This window comes from Rhea americana, unplaced genomic scaffold, assembly GCF_003343005.1.
Source record: "Rhea americana isolate MKP2758 unplaced genomic scaffold, rheAme1 scaffold_200, whole genome shotgun sequence".
Lineage (NCBI taxonomy): Eukaryota > Metazoa > Chordata > Aves > Rheiformes > Rheidae > Rhea > Rhea americana.
This window is the reverse complement of record NW_028186151.1, coordinates 56,819-82,307: the sequence shown is the minus strand read 5'-3', so window position 1 is coordinate 82,307 and position 25,489 is coordinate 56,819. Positions and strand designations below refer to the sequence as shown.

Genomic DNA, 25,489 nt, shown 5'->3' with positions numbered 1-25,489 from the left:
CTCAAGTGGCAGATCTCTGCAGTCCATCCTTTTCCCGCCCGCAACATCCACAGTCACTGGAAGAGGAGCTTTAGTACATCTTTGCCTTGTCTCATTTTATGGACCTGTTGTGAATGGATATGTCTAACATCCTCTTGAACCTGCTGATGGTGTCTGCTGCCACCAGACATGGCACCCTTGGTGCACCTGGAGCAGAGCATGCAACGTTGATAGACTTCTTTGACAAGATCATGGATTTTCCAGACAACTGAGTGCAGGAGACCCAACCATGGCTGCAGGTGGAGGAGACTCAAAGCTGAAGAGCACCAGCAACACAGAGAGAAGAGCCACATAAACCTGAGGACAGGTGTCCCAGGGAAAGGATGAGGCTCCTAAACAGAAAGCTCAGGCCGCGCATGCAGCAAGCGGCAGGGGGAATTTCTGCTGCAAGCTAGGAGCATCACTGCTCAAAATCTCAGAAGAGGAGGAAACATGGGAGCGTGGACTGATCTTACCATGACTGCGAGTCACCCTGAAAAAAGACAAATGCACCGCTTGGCTGCACTGAAGCCAATTTTATTTTCCAATATTTTCAATCAATAGAGGGAAAGCAGCTGTGTGCGAGGCTGAGGTGGGAGCTCTGGCAGAGCTCTCTACACAGCTTATGCCTGATGAAGAGGAGCAGAAACAAGAGCGAGGTTGGCAAAGGATAGCAAAGACCCAGGGGCACTGTCGGAGAGCAGGGACTGAAGGAAGCAGGATCCAGCTGAGTGGGAACGTGGGCACTCAGGACTCCCTGTCTTCTGGGGCTGGTGGATCCTCCGCTGCGTGGTCAGGTGAGGGTGACCTGCAGAGCCCCCCCCAGGCCTCTCTCCGCCCGTCGCAGACCAAAACCCCTGCTGTGGCCGCCGTGCTCGCACACTTGCTCCGTTAAGGCCCAGGAGCAATTTGAGACATTTGGGCAAACGCAAGCGCAGATGTCCCACTGGGGCTGTGCAGCAATCACATCGAGCCCAGGCAGAAACCCGAAGGTGTGGTGCTCTGTCGCAGAGATAACCGTGCCCCACACTGGGCTGCCACCAGCCATATCAGAAAAGGAACAAATTGACAGCATTCAGAGGAATAGTCTTCATTTCCAACCGTATCATTTCTGTCCTCTGGCATAATGCACCCCCCCACACACACCATCTAGTTAACAGTTTTTACATTTTATCATAGAATCGTAGAATTATTGGCGAGAAGAGGGAGGGAGGAGGGAAGAAAAGTGGCTGGAGACCAGTTTCCCTTGAGAATGAGGGAGTTCAGTGGCAGAGACGTGCTGCAGGGTCAGAAATACACTCTTGCTCCAGTGCAGGTCTGCACCCAGAGCTGAGGGCTGCCCTATGCCAGGAAGGGACGGGGGGGTCTCAGTGACCACGGGTCCAATTCTGGCGAGGTGGCAGCCCTTGCCCCTCTGCAGTCATCCCAGCCAACGAAGTGCCTCTCTGGTTCAGCTGGAGAAGAAGACCCAGGGACAAGACCCCACCAAGCTCAAGGGGAGGTCAGAGAGCAAAGAAAGGGAGGTCACCAGCATCACGTCCAGCACCATCATCCCTCAGCCCACACACAGGGTATCCCAGGGGCTCAGTGCTGGGAACAGTCTGGAGACGGCCAGCCTCGAGGGTGATGGTCCTGAGCAGTGTCACCTCCTGCATGACAGCAGCCTGCCATTTCTTCCCATCCGGACCCACTTTACCAAGCAGTGGGAGAAGAAGTTTGGAGAAAAAGCACACAGAAAGCAAGTGGGGAACGAACAGCAGCTGATCTTTAGAGAGGGTTAAATCGGCTGAGGAGGTGGAAATGAGCCTGGCTCTAAGATTTCAACCCTCAAAGGGTGGCTAGGCCCAGCCAGCAGCTCACACCCCAGAAATCCATCGGTGCCAGTCAGCTGGCCCAGACAACAGCAGTGTCTTGGCTTTTCCGGAGACTGTTTTGCCCCACTTGCAGGGAGGCGCACAGCCCAGAGCAGGCAGGGACGGGAACACTTCGCCCAGCCCCAGCGACACAACCACTGCGGAGGGAAATCTCCATTTCTCCGTCTTTCCCCCCAACCTGTGGCCAGGGCTGGCCAGCAGACCGAGGAGGAGAGACGGATGCCAACGTCGCGATTTCTGCTTCAAGACCTCCTCATACGCCCGACGGATTACGGATGATGGAGGAGAGGGGCGCCTTATACCAATTAATTCCCAACCTGTAATTAACATCTGGGGGCAGCTCCGTAGGATCCCCAGCTGCTAACGAAGCATGGCACCGCTTTAATTCCTGCGATGCCCCGCCATCTTCTTATTAAATCCGGGAATGGGTTCCATCACATTTTCCCTTAAAGGGAAAAAGGAGAGAGAAATGGAGCAGGATTCGTCTCAATGCAATAAGATAGATTAGAGTTTGTGGATAAAGAAAGTAGGGGTGGAGGGGGAGGGTGCGAAATGTGAAATTCCATATGCGCGGGTGCGTGCGCGCGGGTTGTCCGTATATTCTCTCTCGCAATGACCTCCTTCTGCCCCATCCATCAGCCTTGGGTTGGCTTATTCTAACTAGCAGATTCTTTTCTTGTGTATAACAGGCCCATCAGACACAATCTGCATGCCAATTACCGGAGCAGACCCCCTGATACTGGGAAATGGAAATTAGCTGTCAAGCACCGGCAGCAGCAGCCTGCGTTGGATTGCCTGCTCCCGCTCGGCTCGCTCGCTCCGTGGCTCATATGCATATGCACTCTGTTCCGCGTGCAGCCGCAGCAAGGGAGCCCCCGATGGAAAAAGTAATCTAAAATAATAATAATAATAAAAAAAAAATAGCATATTTTATTGTTATTCGCATCGGTTGCCGACATTTGGGGCACAACGCAAAATTCGCCAGAGGGCAAGAGCCATTCGGAGAAGGGAAAAGGAAGGGGAAAAAGGGGGGGAGAGAGTAGTGATAATTGCATTTTAGCGGTGGGTAGATCAAGCGATGTAGTGGAAGGACACGCAAAGGAAACGTTACTGTAAGGGCAAACCAGACAGGCCAGCGGGCGCTTCCTACCTGCGGCGAGCCTCTGACTTTCTCCCATCCTTCATGGACGTGCTAAGCCTCAGTAGAGGCACAAGGTGGGCGAAGGCGCCCAGGCCTGGCAGGGTGGTGGCCGCTGTGTCACCCCTACCTATAAAAAGTCATTCCTTCAAAAAAAGGCAGCTGGCAATGAGCTTCCTTCCAAAAAGACAAAAAAAAACCAACGGCCAGGCCATGCTCGAGTCAGCTCTTGGCCTAAAAACTGGAGATGGTGGTGGGGTAACGAGAAAGGACACGTGCGAAAACGTCCCCACATTCCCACTGCCTGGGCTTTACTCAGCTGAGTTCTTCTGAGCCACATCTCCAAGTTTGGGGACTTGCTTTACCCTTCTTAATCCACTCCGCGCAACCGCACTGAGCCCCCCGACACCCCACGCCGTCGCTGAATTTAACCACAGAGGAAAGGACCAAGGCGGGGAGGGAGGCAGAGGGAGGCTGGGGAGCACACGGCAGGACGGGGAGACGCGCTGTCCTCCGCGGGGAAGGAGCGGAAAGGGCAGGGAGGTGAGGCCGGGGTGGTGGGTTGAACCACAGGCTCCTGGCAGCCTTTGAGGAGGAAGAGGAGGAGCAAGGCTCCCTCCAGCCCCCATCTCGCCCGCGGTCCCATCTCACCCGCGGCCTCCCTGTGCCCGTCCGTTGCCTGACCGGAGAGCCCGTGGGGCTGGAGCTACCCCTGCCCCGCATCCCGCCGGCAGCTCCAGCAGCGGCGGCGGGTCGTAGCGCTGCGGTTTGACAAGCATCACTTAACCCGCCTCCCCGCTCCGTAATAACCTCATACATCAACCGGGAGGAGAGCGCAGAGCGTGGCTGGAAGGGCTCCGTTTCTACATCCAATATCATTATCCCGAGTCCCCTGGCCCCTTTTGCTTGATATGCAAACAGGCCGCGGGTCCCCGGGGTGCCCGGGAGGAGAGGGCCCTGCACAGCGGACATTAGTTCTGGCTGCGCGTGGGCGCGCGGCCGAGGCGCGGGCCCAGCCTGACATCTAGCGGCACTGGGCAAAACGGGGCGCTCCAGCTGGCGGCGGACTGGTCCGACTGGGAGCCTCCGGGAGCCCGACGGCCGCCGCAGGAGCGGGGTGCCGTGACCGCAGACGCCTCAACCCCGGCCACACCGGGAGCACAGCACAGCCAGGCACACGCGTACCTTGGGGTGCTCTCTGCAGACGTCCCCAATTTCCTAGCAAGCCCCCAGCTGGACTGTCACTCCCCTTCACCTGCAGCCATGGCTGGATCTCCTCCCCCCCCCCTAGAAGCTATCGCTCTCGTCTACTCTTCCTACACCTCCGCTTTCATTCTTTTCTTTTCACTTTCCACTCTTCCCCTTTTTCCCTGCTACTCTCAGCAGTCCACGGACCTCTTCCACCCCTCCCCTTGCTGCTCTTTGAGATATTTTGCTAGCAAGCTCCTGTCTCAGGGCAATCCAAAAAGCCTTGTGACAGTGCTTGGCCTGAGTCCTCCACCCAAGACCTTCCCAGAGGCCTGCCCTGGTAGTTGGGGTGCTCAAAGAAAACCCAGACCCCTCCTCCAGCACCCAAAAGGCATGGATTGCATGGATGCTTCTGTCCATGTCCATCATCTTCTTTCCTTTTGGCTACCCAGATGGATGCACCCTTGCCCTGTCTGGGACTCCTGTCTCCAACTTTCGCTTTCCCCTCTGGTCCCTGCACACCACAGTCCCCATTGCCCTGTGTATCATGAGAGGGACACATGCTCCTTCAGAAAGACACAACTGCTGTCTGCTGAGGTCTTCACCGCATGTGGCTTGGGTACAAAAATCAGTCTGCATCAGCAACGCAGCAATTCAGGACCCCCAAGGGTCATGATGGCCCCAGCAACCCCTGGCCAGCGCTGAAAACTAGAGTCCTACAGATGCGCAGTCCCCTTGCTCCGCTGGCCGGGCTGGCGGTGGGAGCTCAAGCTCCAGCTTTGGGTCGGCCTCTCCCCAGGGGCCAGCAGCAGGCTGGAGCCGAGGGGAAGGAGCCAACCTGGCAGAAAGGCAACAACAGCAGCAGAGAGGATGGAGGCAGTCAGGGCTGGCAGAGGGTATTTCGCAGGGAGGCAGCTCTGCTCCATGCCAGTTATGCTGGGGCAAGGAGAGGAAGGATAAGGCCTCGCTCTGACCTGCACTCAGATCCCCGTGCAGCAGTTGGCTGGGAATAAGCAGGACAGGTTGAACCGAGTGATTCAATTGCTTTATTGACTGCCTCCGGTGGCGGAGCAGGGGCCAGCTCGTCCTGGCACCGCTCCTCTCCCCTTCACTCAGCAATGTTGCGGAAAGACTGGACGGCAGCGGTCACGGCGCCCCAGTCAACAGGCTTGCGGTACTCGCCTTTGGGCAGCAGGTACTGCCTGCCCCGGTAGTTAGGATGCTCGTAGAAAACCCAGACGCCCTCCAGCACCCTGCAGGCATGGATTTCACGGATGTGCCACTCCTCCATGACAGAAGGGCAGTCTTCAGTGGCTTCAAACATCTGCCCGCCGAAATCCCCTTTCTCAAATACCTGAATGTGGCCCTGGTTTCCACTTGGCTAGAAACAGAGAAGAGATTCGCAGAGCATTTGACGGAGGCATCAACATGTCCCTGGCTCTGACCATCTCTAGCAGTGAAAGGGCCAGACTGCAGCAGAGCTGGGGCCCAGTTGGTCTTAGATAAGACGTAACCCCCCACACATACACATGCTGAAGCACCCCAGGACAGCGCCGGGCAGCTCACATCAACCCACCGAGACACACAGCAGAGAGGCAGCCAGGGCGATTCTTGCCCAAGCGCTGCTTCACGTGCGGAGAGGGAATAAAAGCATCAAGCCCAAGCACAGCACTTTAAGCTCAAACCTCCCCCTAACACACATTATGCAGCCGAGCCTGCAAACGCCGGGCTCTCCATCCCAGGCAGATGGCCTGCCCCGCTCTTGGCTGTAACCTGCTCAGCAGGAGCATCGGAAGGGGAGAGGCACCTCCTCCGCTCCCTCCTCCTCCGGGCGATGAGGAGTTTAATGAGTTAGTGACCCCAGCTGGGTTGTATTACAGCTGAACACAGCACAGGTATTTTCCACTGTGATTTCAAGCACCGAGTCGCCCGAAGGCACTGCAGCAGTTTTAATCTGCAGCTGCCTGGACATCATCTTCCCCCGCCTCCGCCATCTGCTCGAGCCGGCTCATGACGCCAGCCGCGGCCAAACTTTGCAGGGTCTTTCAGATCCACATGCTGCTGCTGCAGCTGCTCGGGGCACTTTGACCCGTGCCAGCACCAGGAGGACACTCAGCCTAAGGCCTCCGTGTTTCGTGGTGCTGGAGGAAGCTGTGCTGCCGTTGCACCTCCCACATGCTGCCACTGCATCCCTTCCGGCAGATCAGTGCTCTGAACTGGCTGCAAACTCTCCTTGCTCCATGCCAATAGATTTACACCTAGCTCAGACCTAGAACAGGCTCAGAGCAGCATTAGACCCCCAGACATAAAAGCAGAACAAGGATCACAGCAAAACCACTTCCCAGCTTTTTCACCTGTCAGATCCACTCCCTGTAATAGCAAACCATGGCTGTGCTACACAGCTCAGCAGCACACAGATCTCTGCCAAAAAGAACCCACAGGAAAATAAAAAAGAACACAGCAGCATCAATGCTCAGCATCACAGCCTTCCTTTCATTGATCCCATCTGCTGCTGGTGGAAGAACAGGTCCTACAGAAGGCTGCAGAAGTGCTTCCCCATTCTGGGTTAAGAGGGGGAGCAGCAGAATTTCTTCGTTGCAATGGGAAAGCAGGCACTAACTTGTGCTCTCCTAATTCTGGGAGGCCCCAGTCTGCTCCAAGCATGCTCAAGGAGGGCTTCAGCCCTCCCTCCCACCCCTGGTCACTCCAGGCCTGCTCCTGGGGCCGTTCTCCTTGTGTTGATGCTGCCTCAGATGCACTTGGTGCTACTCAGATTTGGTCTGTTGGGTCAAAACAGAGTCGTGGCTTGCTAGAGGGAAACAAGGCATTTCTTATTCCTGGGACTAATAGCTAAACTAGCCATACTTACTATCTGGATGGTTTTGCATGAGCCAAGACGGTCATTAAGGCCCATCCAGTGGTGGTAGTCAGGATATTCCCCGTGTGTCAGAACATACATGTTCCCAGAAAAGTAAGGCCTCTCGTAAGCTACCCAGGTGCCCCCTTCCACACGGATGGAGTTGCAGCGGTTCAGGTAGGTGTGAAAATCAGGGCAGTCACTGTCACATTCATAGCAACGACCTAGGAAATTCTTGTCTTCGTAGAAGGTGACCTGCAACACAAGCACAAGAGGGAAAGCAGGGAGGTTCCTTATCCCACTGTACAGAGAAATGAGCGGGCATCCGACAGAGACAGCCACGAGCCCCATCACCATTGCTACCAGCAGAGTGTTACTCCAAAGCACACGCTCACAGCCAGTCCGTAACTCTACTGCCTCAAACATGAAGAGGAATAGAAAAAAGCCTAACTTAATTTAGTCCCCAAATTTATCTTTTCTAGGGATAGGGCAATCTTCCCGAGCACTCAGAAGGACATTTACAGTTCTGCCCAAAGCGCCAGGCTTATTCGCTGATACCTCAGTTCCTTCCAGCCCGCCCAAGAGACTGCAGGACTAGTCCTTGCAGTGAGAGCAACTGCAGTGGATTCAAATAAATGCTGCAGGACAGGGCCCGCTAGCACCAACACAAGGTTTATACTTGTTTTACACAGGCAGAGTTAGGTTATTCTCCCATTATCTAAACTGAAGTTTAAAAGCCAAATCATAATTAGAGGTATGACAAAATTTCAAATATTAAGGGGCAAGGCCATGTAGCCTTCAAATCCAGCAGATATTAAGTACACGAAGTCCACAGGAGATTTTGCATGCCATATTGAAGAACATATGCATTTGCCAGTCCAAGGCCTCATTTATCAATGGAAAGATTTCTATCCCTGAAGTCCTCCAAATTTCGTTTTCAGAATCCATATTCTAGCCCCATCATGGCAGAAATACTTGAAAACAGAACCCTCAAGAGACATCAAGAAGTCCTGAAGTCCCACATAGGAGTGAAATCAACTGCATCCAATTAACCCTGGCTGAAGATTCATCAATGTGGCCCCTACACTACACACTGCCACCCCAACTCCTCTGTGTTCCCAGGCAGCTCTTCCAGCACTTTGTTGTCCTAACCCAGAATTCCCTTGGTAAAGCCTCTTTCTTCTTTGCAGCAAGCACATAAAGTCTATTTTATTTCTTTTCTATATTCTCTAGATCAATAGCTGCTAAATCACAGCTAAAGGAACCATAAATGATTAACATAAATGGTTAACAGACTGTATTAAACTGTTTCATTTATACTGGCTGATCAAGCATTTGCAGCTAGAAGTCTCTCTTTATGGGTCATGGTTTCTAGCCCTGCAACTGTTGTTCTTGTCTACCACTCTCTTTCTAGTTAGTCTGTGCCTTTCTTTCTCAAAAGGCAATGCCGAAAACTGAACAACACACTCCACCTAAACTGTGGAAGTGCCAAGAAAAGCAAAAGCTGCATTACACGTATCTTACGGATGGCACAGTTCTTTGTACATCCAAGGATGACATCCGCAGTTGGCTTGTTCTGCTTCAGGACTTTGTTGTTGTTGTTGTTGCTGCAAGTTTGTGATACAGCTGACATAATTGCTGATCCATCATCACACTTCTTTCTGAAAGGGTTGTTTTAAAGCCAGGCACCTGATTTAAAAGTACTTCATTAAGGCCATCTTTTTCCTGCCTGTTTCAAAAGTGACCTTGAGAGCTCGCGAGCAAATATATTCCTGTTGCCTGAAGTATCACCAGCCCAGCCAGGTCTGGGGAGGTGATGTGCATGTTCTTCATTCCATCCTTGAAAGTCCTTCACAGCAGTATTGCGAAGTGCCATGCCCAGGCCAGTTGTTTGTACAACTCAATTTTTAGATCCTTCCAAGCAATAATTATTCATCAAGAGCTATTCTTTGGAATAAGGGTTTGACTATATCCCTTGCTTGTCGATCATACTGCGAAGTCAGACAATGGCAAAAGCATTACTAACATGACGTTCTGTCACGCTTGCTGTTTCTTTTCCTCCACACAATTCTTGTGACTCTTTCCTAGAGGAAATTACATGGATTGACATGAAGCAGTCTCAACAGATCCCTCTCAGCTGCAAGCAATCACCAGCCTATCTTCTAGTTTAAGAGGAGGTGGTTTGATTACTTATTCCAACATCTTCAAGACCTTTACATTGACTTAGCTGGCATGCAAGTCCCCAGCTCCTTATTTGAAACACAGACAGTATTTGACCAGTTCCCCAGTATTCTAGTACAGCATCTGACCCATATACTCACCCAATTTTTTTAGTAGCATCACTGGGATTGCCCCAGTTAACTCCCCCAGCTGCTCCAGAGAGACTCCTTCTGGTCCTAGTGATTTAAACATCTAACCTGCGGGACTCCGTAATCAATTCTTCCTACGCAGCAGTCTGACTTCTTACCTTCTGTCTCCAAAGGAGACTTAGCAATAACTAAGGCAAAACAGCCATGCCAGGATTCTCAGTATCACCTGCTCATAACTTTACGACCCATTAAAAAAGAACAACCAAATCACTCCCTAGTTTTTTCACAGCTTGTGTATTAAGATATTTGACCACCTTTTGCTTCTAGCTATCTGTATTTCATTTGTGTGCTTTGACTTCTTGCATTGGTCTAACACTGCTGCTGTTAAAAATGCTGTTATCACAGTCTCAACCTAGCAGCTAGACTCAAATCTAGGACAATCTGCTCGCTATTTTTCCATCCATGCAGTTTTCCCAGAGCTAGCTGGGCAAGGTGTCCCCAGCAGCCCAAGCAGATACCTAGGAAGCTGGACTAATCACTCCAGAGGATTTATGTCCTTGGTTTTGTGCTCCTTACTTTCAAGAGGCTGATCCCTCATTATGAAGGAGCGTGAACATACAAAACAGCTTGTCCTCATGCCTCTCCCTCCTGAGCAAGCTATTCTCATGTTCAGTGCAATGCAGAGTTAGCAAGTCACTACCATCCTTCCTGCAAATAAATAGAGGAGGTAAAAGGTGCACACTAAAATCTCCAGCTCCTGTTCCCCCATCCTCTGCCCACTGGGGTACAGTTATCCACACCAGTCAGTTTTTGCCAGCCATGACACTGTTGTTGGTACAGATCCTGGTTCTTGATCTTTTTCTAGTGCTATCGCCTAAAAAAAATCTTCCAAGTCCAGAGGCAACATTTAGAGCCCTACTCACTATGCACCAGCAGTTATTTGCTGTTAGTAACCCTCTTCTTGATACCAGTGGTCAACAAAGTCACAGCATCCCAGTAACACCCTTTGCAGAGCTGTATGCAACCATGCTCCTCATCATGGGTTCAGTCATTATCCTTCACTGGGACAGCTCATGAGCTGTGACTCTCCTCAGCCTCATCCCCAGAGCTCTGCAGCCCTTGGCGATCTGCAGTTCCGCTTGAATATCTGGTACAACCGAGTAGCTGACAACGAACTCTGCCCAACTTCTCTAAGACCACAGGTCTGGTCTCCCCATAGACAGTACACCACCAGGCACAGGGATGCCTCCTTCCGTCTCACAGGAGCATGATTAGTAGTGCAGACTGTTCTCTACCACCTGGTCCTGGCCCCACATGAGTTGCCTTGACTTTGGTGGCTGGTTTCTGACAACTATCTCCTCCTGCAATGCCCTATATTACAGCAAGCATGCTTCATCGGTTAAGTTGGCCTTTTATTTTGTAACTGAATAGGAAGGTTCATTTGATGTTCCTTCCCACCCAGTCTAACACAACTGAACTTTGGTCTGGCAAAGCCATCTGCTGTTTCTTGGGGGATACTTTCACTATAAAGCCAAATACACAAAGAAATCTGAGAACACGTTAAAGATATGGCCAAAGAACAGTGACCAACTAAAATCATTCTTTGCTCTTTGTTCTTAGAGCATTTATAGGAAGACTTAAGATGGCTCCTGCCAACCCATTCTCCACCATAGCTCCTTGTACACACACCCTTAATCCATTTCAGGTAGAAGAGATGTTCAGACTCGGTGCTTCTCAGCTTTCCTCCAATAATTCAGGCATAAACAGAGCAGACTGATGTTTTTCACCTGCAGGATAATGACATGTGAATTACAGATTTCAATTCCAGATTCGTCAGCTCGTTTCAGCCAAATCTTGCTCAGATACAAATCGCCTTCCTTCAGTAAAGCCATCAAGCTGCTTTGCTCACAGCACTATCCTGCTAACCGCTCACTGCCCAAACTCTGCTTTGGGGCTTACCTGGTAGATAGCAGATCTGCCAAAGCAGAACTTTCTCATAAGACTGCAAAATTGTTATTGCCTTGGCCACTTCACAACAGTCATCATCTTTCTTCCCAGCATCACTGCTGTTACCAAGAAACTTGTAAGTGGTAACTGCACTGTGTGGTAGTGCCCTCCGCTTTCTAAGAAAACGGCATGGAGGGCAGTGACTTCTCTTTTAGGGCAGATCACTTGCTTAGGTTGTGAGAAATACCACGTCTAATTTTGTCTTTTTCTTCTCTCCCCAAAACGTGCCAAGCAGCAGCATGGCACAGAGGACCAATGAGATCTGCATTCTCACTGACCTAAGGAATCTTGAAGGTATTTCTCCATCGCAGCTCAGCATCAACAAGCAGGGTGTAGCCTGCTAAGACATGAGATAATTTTCAGCAGGAAAGAAGTAATACACAAAGTACCTTCAAGCACACAGAAACGAGCACGGACCAGTTATGTTCCCCAGCACCTTCTTTATGCAATGGCACAGCTCCCCACTTACAGTCTAACATCTACTGGATCAGAAAGCAGCCCTACACCATGTTCGGTTTCTAAAGACTGCTCAGAAATAGCCACGTCACCCTGAGCCAAGATCCCAGATGAAACGTGCAGAGAAGCAGAGACCGTACTCAGATCTTCTGTAACACAAGCCAGTGCCTACAAAGACACTTTGCCTTTGAGCTCTCTGCTCCCGTGGCGCTCTCCACAGGTTAAGAGGAACGCAATGCAAATAAATGAATAAATAAATAAATAAATAAATAGAACGCAATGGAAAAAACATGCACTTGTCTATAACATCGTAATGTTGTTCAACACTTCAGTGTAGAGACTGGACACAAATCCATAGCTGTCTCCCTTCTTTCCTAGCCATTTATGCCTACTCCAGCATAAACCCTGCAATAAGGTCTGTGTGGGCAACCATGCTCAGCTCTGCTAACTTCAGAATGGCTCTGACCCTCTCCAGGTTCAGCGTCAGCAAGTATCAAGATCGCAGCACTAGAGCTGGATCCCTCTCTGCCGCACCTCTCTCTAGCTAAAGTTCAGCTTTGTGATCTACTTCCTACTCCAGTTTAAATCATCTCTCACAATTCCCCCAAATCACAAGGTCATTTCTCATCCCTCTGGGAACAGCATCGTCCTTGGTGCTACAGTAGTAATTCAGAGATCTGCCTGTCACCGAAGCCACAGCGCACCTTTCACTCCACAGTGGAACAGGCTGGGAGCAGCTGCCGTTGTCATTGGGACTCGGCTCCTCCCAGGAGGGCCTTTCACGAGACTGTATCCTGCAAAGGCAGCTTGTCACGTTCACTGCTGGCACAGCAGCTTCTGCTTTCAGTTTACAGGGCGTCAAGTACTGCAGCATTTTAAAATATCCTCTGTCCTGTCATTGGGTTCAACTCTATCCTCTTGCAATACTACACCTAAAGGAAACAGCCAAGATCTAGGAAAGGACTAGGGAGGGCTCAGGTTCAGCAAAACAACACTCCATATTGATTTCAGACATCTCCTACCGCTAACAGATTGATGAAGGGGGAAGTATTCATCAGAACCAAAGGTCTCCCTAACTTTCTCCTGACAAATTCTGTATTCCTAACCTACATCTCCTGCATTTGTAAGCAGGAGCAAACACAGTATTTGTGCTCCTTCGTTAAAAGACTATCATGTACAGGCTGCAAATAAACTTACCTTGGGTCCAGCTCTGGACATTTTCCGTTCGAGCCAAACTCCCCACTGCTGGAGGAATGTCAGAAGCTGTTACAAACAGCCAGGATCCGAGGCACCCTTTTTATAATGGGCTCATTTTAAACCAGACAGCCGCTTTGTCATGAGAATAGGATCCAAAAATTGAGTCAGTGATTCTGAGGCTATAGCTGGTTTCTAGAAAAGCAAACAGGATTATGGAACAAAGGAAGGCTCCGCTGTCCTCTCTTTGTTACCATTTGCTGAGTCAGAACACCAAAACTCTGCCAAACACACTCAAAACACCCAGCCCACTGCCAAGTCCTGGGGGATAAGTGGGGGGTGGCATTTTGGCTGCTTTCTTCCTTGTAAGCACGTTAAACAAGAAGGCATCTTAGTCAGCTCTAAAAAGGCCCATTCAAGAGACTCAGTATAAATTGAGAATATTCCCATGCAATGAAGGATGCAGCTAGGAAATAGTGAACACATGCTCAGAGCAGATCTCAAGGCTTACAAAGAACAACTTCTGCTTAAAGGCTCTACTTCAAAAGCTCACAACAGAAACATCTGTGCAACAAAGAGGCTGTGCATTTTCTTAACACATCCTCAGCTGAGCTATACTGCTCCTAAAGGTGGCTGACATACGGGAAAAAAAGCATTTCTGGTGTTCGCCACACACACTCGCAAGGTGAGTGATTTCAGACATGAAATAATAACGAATGTGCCCAAATTTTGTGCCAGTGTCACAAATTCAACTCAAAACTCTTACACCAATGTCTCTAGCTTAAAAGAGAGATTCTTCTTTTACCACATTCTGGCCCACTGGGCAAGGAGGGGGAGAAATACTGGCTTTTGTACATCCACGCCCTCACAAAGCCAGCACATCATGAAAAAACATTTCTGCAGCTATTCACTGCACCAACCCAAAGGCTTAGTGAAACAAAGGCAAACGAATCTGGCACAGCAATGCCTGAAACACACAGGCCTTATTTAAATCTGTCAGGACAGGCAATCTCGCAACAGCTCTACGTACACTGCTGCAATCCTACCGCCTGCAGCTTCCTACGGCGTTTAGATATGACCAGAGACAGGAAGCAACTCCACAGCCTCTCATTTCCTTCCCTTTTTAGGCGTCTTGAACACCTAGTGCTGTTGCTCAAAGCTCTTACTGCTAGAGGGCTGTGAGACCACTAACATTTATTGAAATGCTGTCTTACTAGGATCACAGAGCCCAGCCAGGATCTAACTTCTATTGAAAGACAACCCAGTAAGTTCAGTAGGACATTTCCAAGCTCTGCTGTGGCCCCTTTGCTTATCACTCCTTTCAAAGTTGGTCAAACATATCCAAGTCAGTCTCTTGCCTAAGGCAGTAGGTCAGCCCAGGAAGAATTTGCCATCTCCTCGAAACGTCTGAGACTCTTTCCAAGCCAAAAGGATGTACTATCAGTTGAAGCTGGTACAACTGTTATATTCATTAAAAAGTACTAAAACTGAAAGCTACGCATTTCATTAACAAAAATTAGGTGGTTTTGACAGCACTGAAAGCTGCAAGTAAAAGCCCAGATCTACGCAAAAAAGTACCATCATCCCATCATCACACAAAGTATGCAAACATTATCAAGCAGCATCTGCACCCAGAGCAGGCCAACTACTGCACCATGCCATACACAAGCACTCGTGCCAGCACATGGATAAAATGTAAATACTTAAATACAAAATTCACCTAGTCTTGCCTAACACCTTAGGATTAAATCACACAATTTCATACAGTATTAAAAACCCAGGTGGAACTACAACTGACATTGGTCCCAGAGAATGAACAGTACAGTGGAATGAAGTATATATTTTATATATATACATGCACATATTTATGTATCTGTGTGTGTGTGTGTGTATATATATATATATATATATATATAATGTATTGTGTATGATGTGTGTGTGTGTGATATTTTACATATAATATTTGTGAAATATATAATTTTATACAACTTGCATGCTGGAGTACTGAATCCCACTATTTTCCTCCAACTCTCAATTTGGATAGCTCTTCACGAGTTACATGCAGCTGCTGTGTTCAGTCATCCATGCAATGCCATTGCTTTTTTTGCCTTCCTAATTTAGGTGCTTTGCAATGAGCTTGTCTCTCCAAGACAGGCATACTAGCACAAAATGAGAAAGGGATTCGCATTCTTTACAAGGAATATTAATTATTTAAAGATAGGAAACACTGTTCCTATCAAAGCACTATGCTAGGGCACCCTTCAAAACCTTCAGCTCCACTATTGTTAAAAAATCAGCACTTCTCTCTCAGCTGACAGGTTCACACTTCATTAAAGCAATAAAGATGCGGGGATCCTTTAACATCCAGAGTAAAGGTAGAACCCTTTCCCTAGAACAAGCACCAGACTTATCTGACAACTCTGTTTTATTGACATTTGTCAAAACAAAGCAAACTTATAAGAAAGTTAACGCTGCAAAATCTAAGTGCCATCTTCATATTAAAAAAAAAAATCTATTGAATTTCATTCATATTAAAAAAAAAAAAAGTTTGTTTTTCACATTTATAAAAACCGTGCAGCTGTCTTGTACCATAGAGCTTCAAGTGACAGCCAGGACCCTACATCCAGCTTTACACCACGCAGAAGTCCTTTGCTGGATACGTGCACACCAAGGACACTGACCACAACTGCCTCCCAATTACAGGATCTGCAATAAGGGACAGGCATGCTTGTTCATCATCCTCTAGTAACATGGACTTTCTCAGTTATCAATAGAATAGTTACAGCACATTCCAGGGAAAGTAGAAATGATTAAAAATCCTAAACCAGACAAACAGTCCAATCCATGCCGAGACTGGGCATCAAATCCACATCACGCGTATTCAGCTAGGATGGCCACGAAGTGTTAACGGGAACTGTTTTCAGGATCTCACCATCTGTTCCCAGAACTCTGTAACAAAGCAGAGGAGTAAGTTTTACTCCCATCGACAAACTGAATAACTAGCTAAGACTGTAATTCAAAGACCGTAATTGAAAGACTACAGACAAAGAGCTTTCTAACAGTTTGGAACATGCAATGGCAGAACAGTACAATACGGGCTTAGCCCTGGTTCCTAAACTATTTCTTCTCGGGAAGAGAAAGAATACATTTTAAGAATTCTGTGAAGCCTCATTTAATTCTCTTCTTAAGCAAGAAGAGGCAGGTAAGTACAGACATTAATACCCAAGATCTTCAAAAGCACAGTTGATCAATAAGATTTGATGTCAGATTACATACAATATGGTCACAGTCACGTATGTCCCCAGCAAATCAAAGCATACTTGCAGAGAACAAAGCTGGAGTACACAGAGAACAGATTTAGTTTAAGAGAAGATTTTGACTCCAAAATACAAACTAAAACCAAATGCAAGGCTCTTGGGAAGATGACCACTAAACAGCTTCAGACTTCCTCTTCTGGACAGCCTGGGCACAGAAATAAAGGACCATTCTAGATATAAAAGCAGTAAGAGAAAGAGGCCCCCTACTCACCGTTCCTTTCCGTTTGTAGTATGGCAACATGATGCTATCCTGCTGCCTGCTTGGAGCCTATTGCAGGAGGGACGAGGCTATCCAGCTGCTGACGATTCCCTGTTTGCACCAGCCATTCGTAGAACTTGTTTTCCACCAGCACCTGGAACCGTTTCCTCTGATGCCTGAAACCCACAAGAATATCAACAAGAAGCGTGCAAAGGTCACATTTATCAAAAGAGTATTACACTTTTACACCTCTTTCCTTGACTACAAAACAAGCCTGTGTATATACAGCCGGGCTTTGTTCATGAACTGCCTGTACCAGGAAGAGAAAGTTTTTACCAAGTGAACATGACCCCAGAGCCCACTGCAGGTAGAAGTCATGCGTATTTCCCCACTCCACTAGCACAGGAGTCCTGCTCCATAGAACTTCCTTTGCTTTGCTCACAGAGCACAAGCTGCAACTCTCAACAAAGGTTAAAAAAAAAAAAAAAAAAANAAAAAAAAAAAAAAAAAAAGACAACTAGTAACTAGCGTTCAAGCACTGAAGACAGAATTCTGTTCTAACAACACAAGTAAGAGAGAGGACAAAGATTAGGAAATGAATAAGCATGTAAGCAACACTCCTCAAATTCTCATTACTGATAATTAATATTTCCTTAGTAAGATTACCAATAACTGGTTAGACCATTTATCTGAGTCTTTCTGACATCGGGCAGACGACCAAACACGAGCAAAGCAAGCTCACGGCAGAGTTTCCCTACAATAGCATCCCAGTCATCACTGGGTTCAACTCCAGAGTTTCTCAAGCCAAAGGTGGCATAAGTATTTAATAGCTCCTGATGAACTTAGAGTTTACGCCATTGCTTTCTGAACTCATGAAAAAATAAAAGTTTTCACTACCCCGTGGAGATCTTATATGTTGAAGTATCTGTCAGCTTTGTATACATTCCTTATTCGATTCGATACTCCCATTCTGTATTGGAAAAAGCAACACACCATCCCTCTTCATTTTTGTGCCACCCAGATTCAGGGGAGCCCAACATACCTCCACACTTTTTTCACATTAAAGACTCCAAATCTATTTAAGCAGTGTTTACATGGGAGCTATTCTATGCTTTGATAATCCTTGTCGCTTTCTTGAAATCTGCTTCTAAAATATCCCCGCTGTGCTGGAGAAAGAGGGGTAGAACCACACAAAACACTCAAGACAGTGCACCAATTTGTGCAGGAGCATTATAGCAGCAACACAAATACTGTTTTTTAATCCTTCGCCTAATCATTCCTAAAATCCAGTTTGCTTTTCTGATCACTGAAATGCTGATGTGTTCATAGAATTATCTGTTACAAGTATAAGATTTCTCCTCCACATGGTAATAGCTAGTTCAGAGGCCACACTTCGCAATAAAATTGTTTCCCTAAATCCCTACATGCATCACTCTGCATTTATCTACCTTGAACTTCACCTGTCATTTTATTGCCTGATCTCAGTACCAGGAGGCCTCCTTAATTCCTCCCAATCAGCTTTCATTTTTAATACCTAAGTAACTTAGCAGTGCTGGTGAACTTCATCATTCCTTTTCATCCACTTTTCAGATCCTTTACAAATACAAAAAACAGCACAGGTCCCAGCACAGATCCCCTTGTCCAGTGGTGATGTTAGAAACTGTAAGAGATTTGGATCTTCCAAAAGCCTTTCAGAAATCCAAAAAGATTATATGTACTACAGGATTGGCCTTCTATAGTTATCTGCTGATTTCAGTGAGGCATGATTTCCCCTCACAAAAGGCAGGTCAACTTTTCCAGAGTATATCACGCATTCATGTGATCCATAATTATATTTTGCATTGCACTTTGACCATTAGCACAGTAAAGACACCAGATGTGCAAGCCTGTATCCATCCCCAGATTCCTCTGTAAAGGCTGGAAAGTAAGAAATCCAGTGCCAGCCCTCAAGTACCAATACAATTTAAAGAAGACATTACAAACTACAGTAAAATGGTTATTTTACTCTCACGTTCTCCTGGAATGTTTTGGTAAATAACATTTACTCTTGGTTTATCATATCAATTTGTTCTTGTGTTATCGCTTCTGTTTACGACATTCACTGATGCATCCCCAGAAAGTAGGGTAGTTCCCATCTTAGGCCCCTAAGTTCTTCTCTAGTGAATGTGAACACAGAATCACTTGTTTCTTCTCCAACAGTTTTATCTTCTCCAAGTGCTTATTATATACATTGATACTACACTGACCCTGAAAGACTTTGTCTGATGGGTTTAGAAAAAGAATAAACAGGATTTTATGCTTTTGCAAGTTATTCCTCAAGCTCCCTTACTGGTCCTGCCTTACAGTGTTTTTTACATTTAGCCTGGCAGGGTTTATGTTCTTTTTCCTTGCTTTCCTCATTCAGATAACCTCAACTTCTTGAAAGATGTCTTCTTATTTCTAACAATCTCTTTCACCTCACTAGTCAAGCATGGCAGTTTTTTTTTTCTTTCTCTGAGTCTTCCCACAGCACTTGCTCTCTTTAAACAGGTGGTATTATGTTTGCTCTAAGCTTCCTAGCTGTCTATCTAGTAGCCTGCAGGAGATGCTAAAATATTTTTTGTCAGCTTCCCAGTTTCTTTTCAGTGAGTTTTATGGAATTTCTCTCCTTTTATGAAATAAACCACTCCAGCACCAAGCTCTTGGCTCTCATCACTGCTGGAGAAGATGTTAAATCTAAGCACATCATCATCATTACCAAACATTAAGTTTTCAACATGGTAAACATCTTGGTAAAGCTCTGAGGTGAGAAGCAGCAGTTCTGGGGTGGAGGACAGTGGCTGAAGAAGCAAGAAGCACCTTAAAATGAGGTTGATGGACACACTCTAGTACAAGGGCTGAATTTACAACTTTCCTCTCTGCTGGCCTTCAGGACCCAAGAACTGTGAGGCTTTACACCTCTACCACGATTACTGCATCACTACTGCTCAGCCATCCTCCATCTTTATAAAAATCCTGCCAAGAACTCTTTCCTTCTTATGATTGAGCACTTTTTCAAACAGTGAGCTACACTCTTAGCAAAGAGGCACCTGGGAGTTGTGATAGGAATATGGGAAGTTGAGGGAGCTACTCCAAAACAAAGGAAGACTAAATGGACTAGAACTTCTCAGCTTGACACGATGGGAGTGTTAGCAATTTGACCCAACAGCAGTTTCTGATCATTTGTGTGTCCCACAAGAGAAACTCTTCTGAGACCACTCCTTATCAGCACCCCGTTGCACATCCATTACGAGTAAATAACTGAGCACAGAACAGGAAAAATATACACAAAGCTCAGGTAGTACTTAAGGAACACAAGCTGCTTTCATCTCTCTGGGTCTTTAGAACTGAGTATTTAGGTTTCTGTCCCTATTCTGTACTCGTGAAGCAGGCCAGGTACTTCAGAGTGCTGCATCAAAATGGGTAACAAAAGATAAAAGCAGCTAAATCTGAAGTGGTCAGTAGCTGAACATTTGTAGGTGAACATTTTCAGAACTCTGCATAGGTGCTGAGAAAGCAAACAGACGCCTATCAGACAGGAGATGACTTAGGACAGGCCTACACTAGCTACACTGAAAACTGGACAGAAAATCCAATGCAATCTGATGAAGAGGACTTTAAAAGCTACAGACCATAAGGTGATCTGCTGTAACAGTCCACATACACATTCTAAGCTCAACTGAACAACACGTGGAGTAGTAATTTAAAGCTTCTATCTGAAGATAAAGGCTGGGCTAAGAAAGATCACTGGGCAGCTGCTGGACAATAATTTGTTCAGAGTACAGGCCCAGATCTTATCCCCATCAGTATGCAACACAGCAAGCAGACCGCAGATGGCAAAGAGACAGTACCCAACATGAGATAAGTTGCAAGCTCTTACCACCAGAACAGATGCCTCACCTCCGGCCCCAGCAGTATATGCACTTGTTTTTTCTTGTGTCTTGCAATTCGGAAAATATGTTCATGACAAAACCTTTCCTTCAGAGTTACAGTTCTGAATGTTATTACTCTTGCTAGTATAATACCAAAGACCAAGATATTGGGATTACTAATTCCCAGTATTCTAGAAACGTCACATAAGACATAGCTCACACAAACTAGCCCGTTTCTAAAGCATTTTTGTGGAATTGCATCAAATGAAGCTTCTGTTTGCCCAGCTGAGCTGAGCTTCAACACAACTCTCACGTTCTACTCCTGCCAGGATGCAGCACTCACTTGGTCAGGCCTGCCTCCTTCACAGTTTTCTGCCAGATCTGTACCTTCTGCTCTCGCTGACTCAGTGCCTTCTGATACGCGTGGGGCAGTCCTCCCGGCGTTTCTGTGGTGTCTCCTTCCATCTCAAAAGGAATTACAAAGGTGTAGAACTCCGAAGGTGGCAGGAGGCGGAAGACACTTTTGTCACTGCTCTCTTTGCACACCAGCATGGGACTATCCCAATAGTTTGGCAGAGTGGCCAGGCCCACTTGAGCCATGTGGTCTTCAAGCATCGGATAATGGGTGTGGAAGGGAGCAAAGCTGACTGCTTGGTTACCAGAGAGGATAAGAGGCTGGGTAGGTGTGAGAATGTAGTAAGTACCGCCGGTGGTGGAAGAGAGAGACAAACGATGGCAAATAGCAATGACCTTGACATTGTCGCAGCTGTGGACGTGGACAGATGTCTGCACAGGGCCAAGGACAAAAGTGCTATTCCGGCACTTCTCAATGGTCACAGATCTGAAAAGAGCAAGAGAAGACACAGTGAATGAGAAAGACTAAAACTTGGACTCTTCTAACTGGTTAGCACGCCTCATCGCAGCTTAGCAGTTAAACAGACCTGCTAAATGACATTTGACTGTGCCTCAGGAGAACAAAAACTCACCGGAGAGGAGAGAGGAGATAAATGAAAGACTCATTGCAGCGATGAATTCGTACATGAGCCCCCACCAAGGTATCTGAGCTCTTGGCCAATGTCTGTTTGTACACTTGGCTCATTACCACCATGGGGAACACCTCAGGGACGACACGAGTATTGCAGGCAATCTTTGCTCTTCTGGTTGTTCCTTCAACTGCAAAATCAGTTAATCAAGAAACTTAGAAAGAATATGATGGTTCACTGTCCGCACCATTTTGCAACCACACAAGAAAAGAATCAGCCCAAAACTTCAAAGACAGTACTGTCCAACTGTGTCACTTCTTCACGCTCCAGTCACACCACCACTAACACCTCCTGGGCAGGAAGGCAGTCAGGAACTCTAGAAGTCATGGCACATTCAAAGAATCAAAAACTTCTCAAAATTATTCATAGGAAGCCAGAGCCTCCCATAAACTACCAGATGGACAGACCTTGTCCAGACAGCTCAATTTCTGGAGTCTGTTCCTGAACACAAGGATCTTCTTGCCAGAAAAAGCCTTAGCGCAAGTTTTTAGCACTACCTTGAAAGTACAGACCACACATTTTAAGACATACTAAACCAATGAAATGCTCCTTCTACAGCACAATCCTTGAGCAGCTTCACTGTCCCATCTAAAACACTGCCACTCTTACTCGTATACAGTCAGAGCAGACAAAACATTAATCTTTTTTCCTGGCTCTACTGCAATGTCTCTGCAGACATGGGACTATGAGTCCATTCAAAGAGATCTAGATCAGTTCTCAACTATGCCTTGAACATCCAAGCATCCACAAATAATTCACATATTCTATTCTCTCATCCAGTTGTACTAGAAAAATGAGACTAGTAATACTGATCTCCCTCAGAAAGGCAACTAAAAATAAAGTCAAAGATTTTCACTCATAAAAGCAGTCAAAGAACCAGAAAGACACAAACAGACATCATACAGGACCTTCCAGTCCCTCCCAGACTCGCCTCTAAGCTGTCACTTTCCCCACCTCTACTGTCAGCAGGAGGAAAAGGAGGCAAATCTGCGCTCCACTGCCAGATCCCTGCTCAAGACAAGGAGCTGAGGCTGAGAAGTTATTTCTGGAAGTAAAGCCAAGGCCTGTAGGTACCTTGCTGTGCCCAGGCAAGCTTTTTCCCAGACTTGAGGCATGCAGTCATTCCAAAGGGGTTTGTTGTCAGGCAAGACCGTATCCAACTCTCTAGCTTGGTAAAAGAGAAAGCTTTGGAGATCTTTGAGTAGCCATTTTTCCCATGAAAGGGCTGCCAGAGGGCAAGCTCGTGCAGAGGATGGACAGTCCTAGATTTGTTCACAGTCCCTTCAATAAGAAAGCTGAGGGCACGAACAGCTTCGTAGGAGACCAAACTATCGTGAGCAGAATGGGAAGAGGCAGTGAGCTGGTCTGGCTCCAGCAGCAGTTCCAGCATATCTGAGAGGTGGCTCTGCACGAAGGCTTGGTGGTCCTGATCATTCCAGTTCTTAGTAAGCAGAAAAATAAACAAGAATGAGGTGAGTTCTCACAAAGCTGACAAGCTTCATAAACATTATACAATACATCCTTGCTTTTACACTAGAATCACAGGAGTTCTAAAAGAAGTAAAACCTGGTGTTCTCTCCTTCTGCCCACTGCTTCTGCTGATCTGCTCTTCCAAAACATACGAGGAAACTGGACCCCTAAACCGGAGGGGGGGAGGTGGGTCTCCCAACTGAGCAACGCCCCAAACCAGAAAACTGGTTTATTCCAATTCCGGGTACCAAACATTTCACTCTAATGAGCCAAAATAGGAAACAGATTCCCCTACAATCCTTCCCACACAATTTCAGCCACACAGTGCTGGCAAGTGAAGGTAGGAAACAAATCAATAACTGACAGTCAAGGTCTTGCAACTGCTCTGTTGGAAGCTCACTGTACCTGTTACAGACCTTCAGATATGATTAACTACCTTCTTCAGAGGAGCTGCAGGGAAAAAAAGAGGGTAATTTCTTCAGAGGTGAGTGAACTAATAAATAACCTCTGAAAGAATCATTAGTTCAAATTCTAAAAGGCTTCACACCAAAAAAAGAGTGGGAGACTCAAATTATGGCAGACATCAATAAAAGCAACTTTTGCTGGCCTGAAAACTGCAGAACAAGTAACACACAGCTATGACTACACATTCTCCTCACTCACTAATAAAGGCTTCAGTTTAAAAGACAGCAACAAGCGGTGTTGGACAGTGTCGTGTCCACAGGCTGACAAGGGAGCAGCTCATACTGGGTAAACCTCACCAGCTCATTTCAAAAGAGCTGATTTCGTGCAGTGCTCATATCAGTTATCACTGAAACTAGAAGCATCTCTTCCTAGCTCATAAGAAAAAGTAAAGCCAGTAGAGACAGTTTCCAACCCCAGCACGATCAAAACATTTGGGAGGCTACAATGACAGCCAAGATGCAGCTACTTTCTGTTCATGTAACAGCTAAACTTTAACAGCAGTTAAAAGAAAGCACTAACTTTTAAATGTTGTTGGGTGCCACACAGCTCACAGCTTTATATCGGTTATTTTCATCTTTTTCTTTCTTTTTGTTTTTTTCCTAAGTCCTTCAGTTCAAAGTTACCCAGAAGGAGAATTAGGAAGACCCAGAGAAAATTTGCAGTTAGATCTTAGATCACAGGAAATTTCTGTGGACAAGTTTCACCGTCTCGCCAGCTAAAGCTACAGGGAGCGCACCAATTTCATCTCATTTACAGTTTAGCAAAGCAGCTCAAATTTAACTCTCACTTAGCTTTTATAGGAATACTCTCCCGGCAACAGAACGGATGCTCTTCAGCCCACCTGCACGGGAGGTGGCTGCAGCGTTAGGCCCCCAAATACCTTATTTTGACTGGCAGACTTCCCGGTCAGGTTGGGAGACTTGGTCCTGGGGCTAGGCCACTCTTCGCCGATCAGGGACGTTCTCAGAGACACTTTGTTCAGCTGCTGGATGTACAGGAACAGCAGGAACTGCAGGGTGTCTACCGACAGCTGCCCAAGGAGGGAAAAAAACAACACGTTACGAGGCGCTGCTCCTCACCCGCGACCGCCCGGCCCGCGGAGGGCGCCCCTGCCTTGCTGCGCTCCCGCTCCAGCTCGTCGGCGCTGCCGCAGGCCGCCTCCGCCTCGGCGCGCTCGAGGCGGCGCGGCGGGTCGCGCCGGGCCAGGCTGTCGAAGAGCTCGAAGTAGAGCCAGGCCAGGCCGCGGCCCAGCTGCAGCTTCCCGCAGGCGATGTGGCGCCAGCGCGGCCAGGCCAGGCGCGGGAAGCAGCCCTCGGCCGCCCGCGCCCGCGCGTACGCCGCCATCTTGCGCAGGTAGTGGAGGCCCAGCCTGGCGGGCGGCGGCGCCCGCAGGGCCCCCAGCAGGAACGGCTCCGTCTTCACCCACAGCGACACCCCGCCCGCCGCCTCCATGGCGGCCGCCGCGCCCACCAACGAGACGGGACCCTCCGTCACCGCCCGGAGGACGCTTCAGCCCCGCCCCTTCCTCCGAGGAGCCGCTTGCGATTGGCGAGCCCAGCGGGTATGGAGGCGGGACCAACGCTGCGACTTCTGATTGGTTGCCTCCCGCCGCCGGCCTCACCCTGGGCTCGGCGGCTTCCGCTGCGCCGTCGCTCTCCCCTCCAAAGCCGCGATAGGGCAGGAGCGACGTGACGCTAAGAGCCGTGATTGGACCGAGGGGCTCGGCGCTGATGTCGTGGCGGGCGATTGGCCGCCGGCGCCGAGCCGGTGGTGAAGTGTGCGCGTCGGATAGGCCGGCAGCGCGCGGGGTTGGGGCGCTGTGCCGCGCTCCTATTGGCTAGCGGCCGCCGCCGGGTTCTGCTTCATGCCTATGGTGACCGGGGCGGGCGGCTCCGGTGCTGCGAGCCCCGGCCGGAGAGCGCCGCCTCCCCCCGCTCCCAGCGGCTGCGCGCGGCGCGGGCGGGCCCGCCCGGAGCCAGGCCGCGCTGCCATGTCCCCCGCTTCGCTCGGCCGCCTCTGCCTCCTGCTGCTCTGCGTGTGCGGCGAGGCCGCCGCCGGGTGAGT

At 48.2% G+C, this 25,489-nt stretch overlaps 3 protein-coding genes across 7 annotated transcripts in view; 1 reads left to right on the top strand and 2 right to left on the bottom strand.

Annotated features, from left to right (window-relative positions):
• Positions 1–5,210: 5,210 nt before the first annotated feature.
• On the bottom strand, positions 5,211–11,944 carry CRYGS (crystallin gamma S). 5 transcript variants are annotated; one of them, XM_085303882.1, is made up of 5 exons: positions 11,344–11,414; positions 11,074–11,171; positions 8,589–9,159; positions 7,088–7,330; positions 5,211–5,599 (listed from the first exon to the last, which is right to left on the bottom strand). In XM_085303882.1, the coding sequence occupies exons 3-5, from the start codon at positions 8,706–8,708 to the stop codon at positions 5,327–5,329; spliced, it is 636 nt and encodes a 211-aa protein (XP_085160008.1). In that variant the 5' UTR covers positions 8,709–9,159; positions 11,074–11,171; positions 11,344–11,414; the 3' UTR covers positions 5,211–5,326. The 5 variants fall into 5 exon arrangements, with proteins under 5 accessions (XP_085160008.1, XP_085160009.1, XP_085160012.1 ...); XM_085303883.1 differs by having other exon boundaries at positions 11,074–11,944; XM_085303886.1 differs by lacking the exons at positions 11,074–11,171; positions 11,344–11,414 and adding an exon at positions 9,397–9,934.
• A 3,504-nt stretch (positions 11,945–15,448) lies between these two features.
• Positions 15,449–24,925, bottom strand: TBCCD1 (TBCC domain containing 1). The gene is made up of 7 exons (XM_085303881.1): positions 24,539–24,925; positions 24,306–24,455; positions 22,565–22,931; positions 21,434–21,620; positions 20,791–21,288; positions 16,570–16,733; positions 15,449–15,990 (listed from the first exon to the last, which is right to left on the bottom strand). The coding sequence occupies exons 1-6, from the start codon at positions 24,875–24,877 to the stop codon at positions 16,604–16,606; spliced, it is 1,671 nt and encodes a 556-aa protein (XP_085160007.1). The 5' UTR covers positions 24,878–24,925; the 3' UTR covers positions 15,449–15,990; positions 16,570–16,603.
• A 353-nt stretch (positions 24,926–25,278) lies between these two features.
• The window catches only part of DNAJB11 (DnaJ heat shock protein family (Hsp40) member B11), a 12,731-nt gene continuing 12,520 nt past the window's right edge, over positions 25,279–25,489 (top strand). The window contains exon 1 of the mRNA XM_085303880.1: positions 25,279–25,483. Within this exon, the coding sequence (XP_085160006.1) occupies positions 25,290–25,483 (194 nt within the window). The 5' untranslated portion in view covers positions 25,279–25,289. The remainder of the gene's footprint in view (positions 25,484–25,489) is intronic.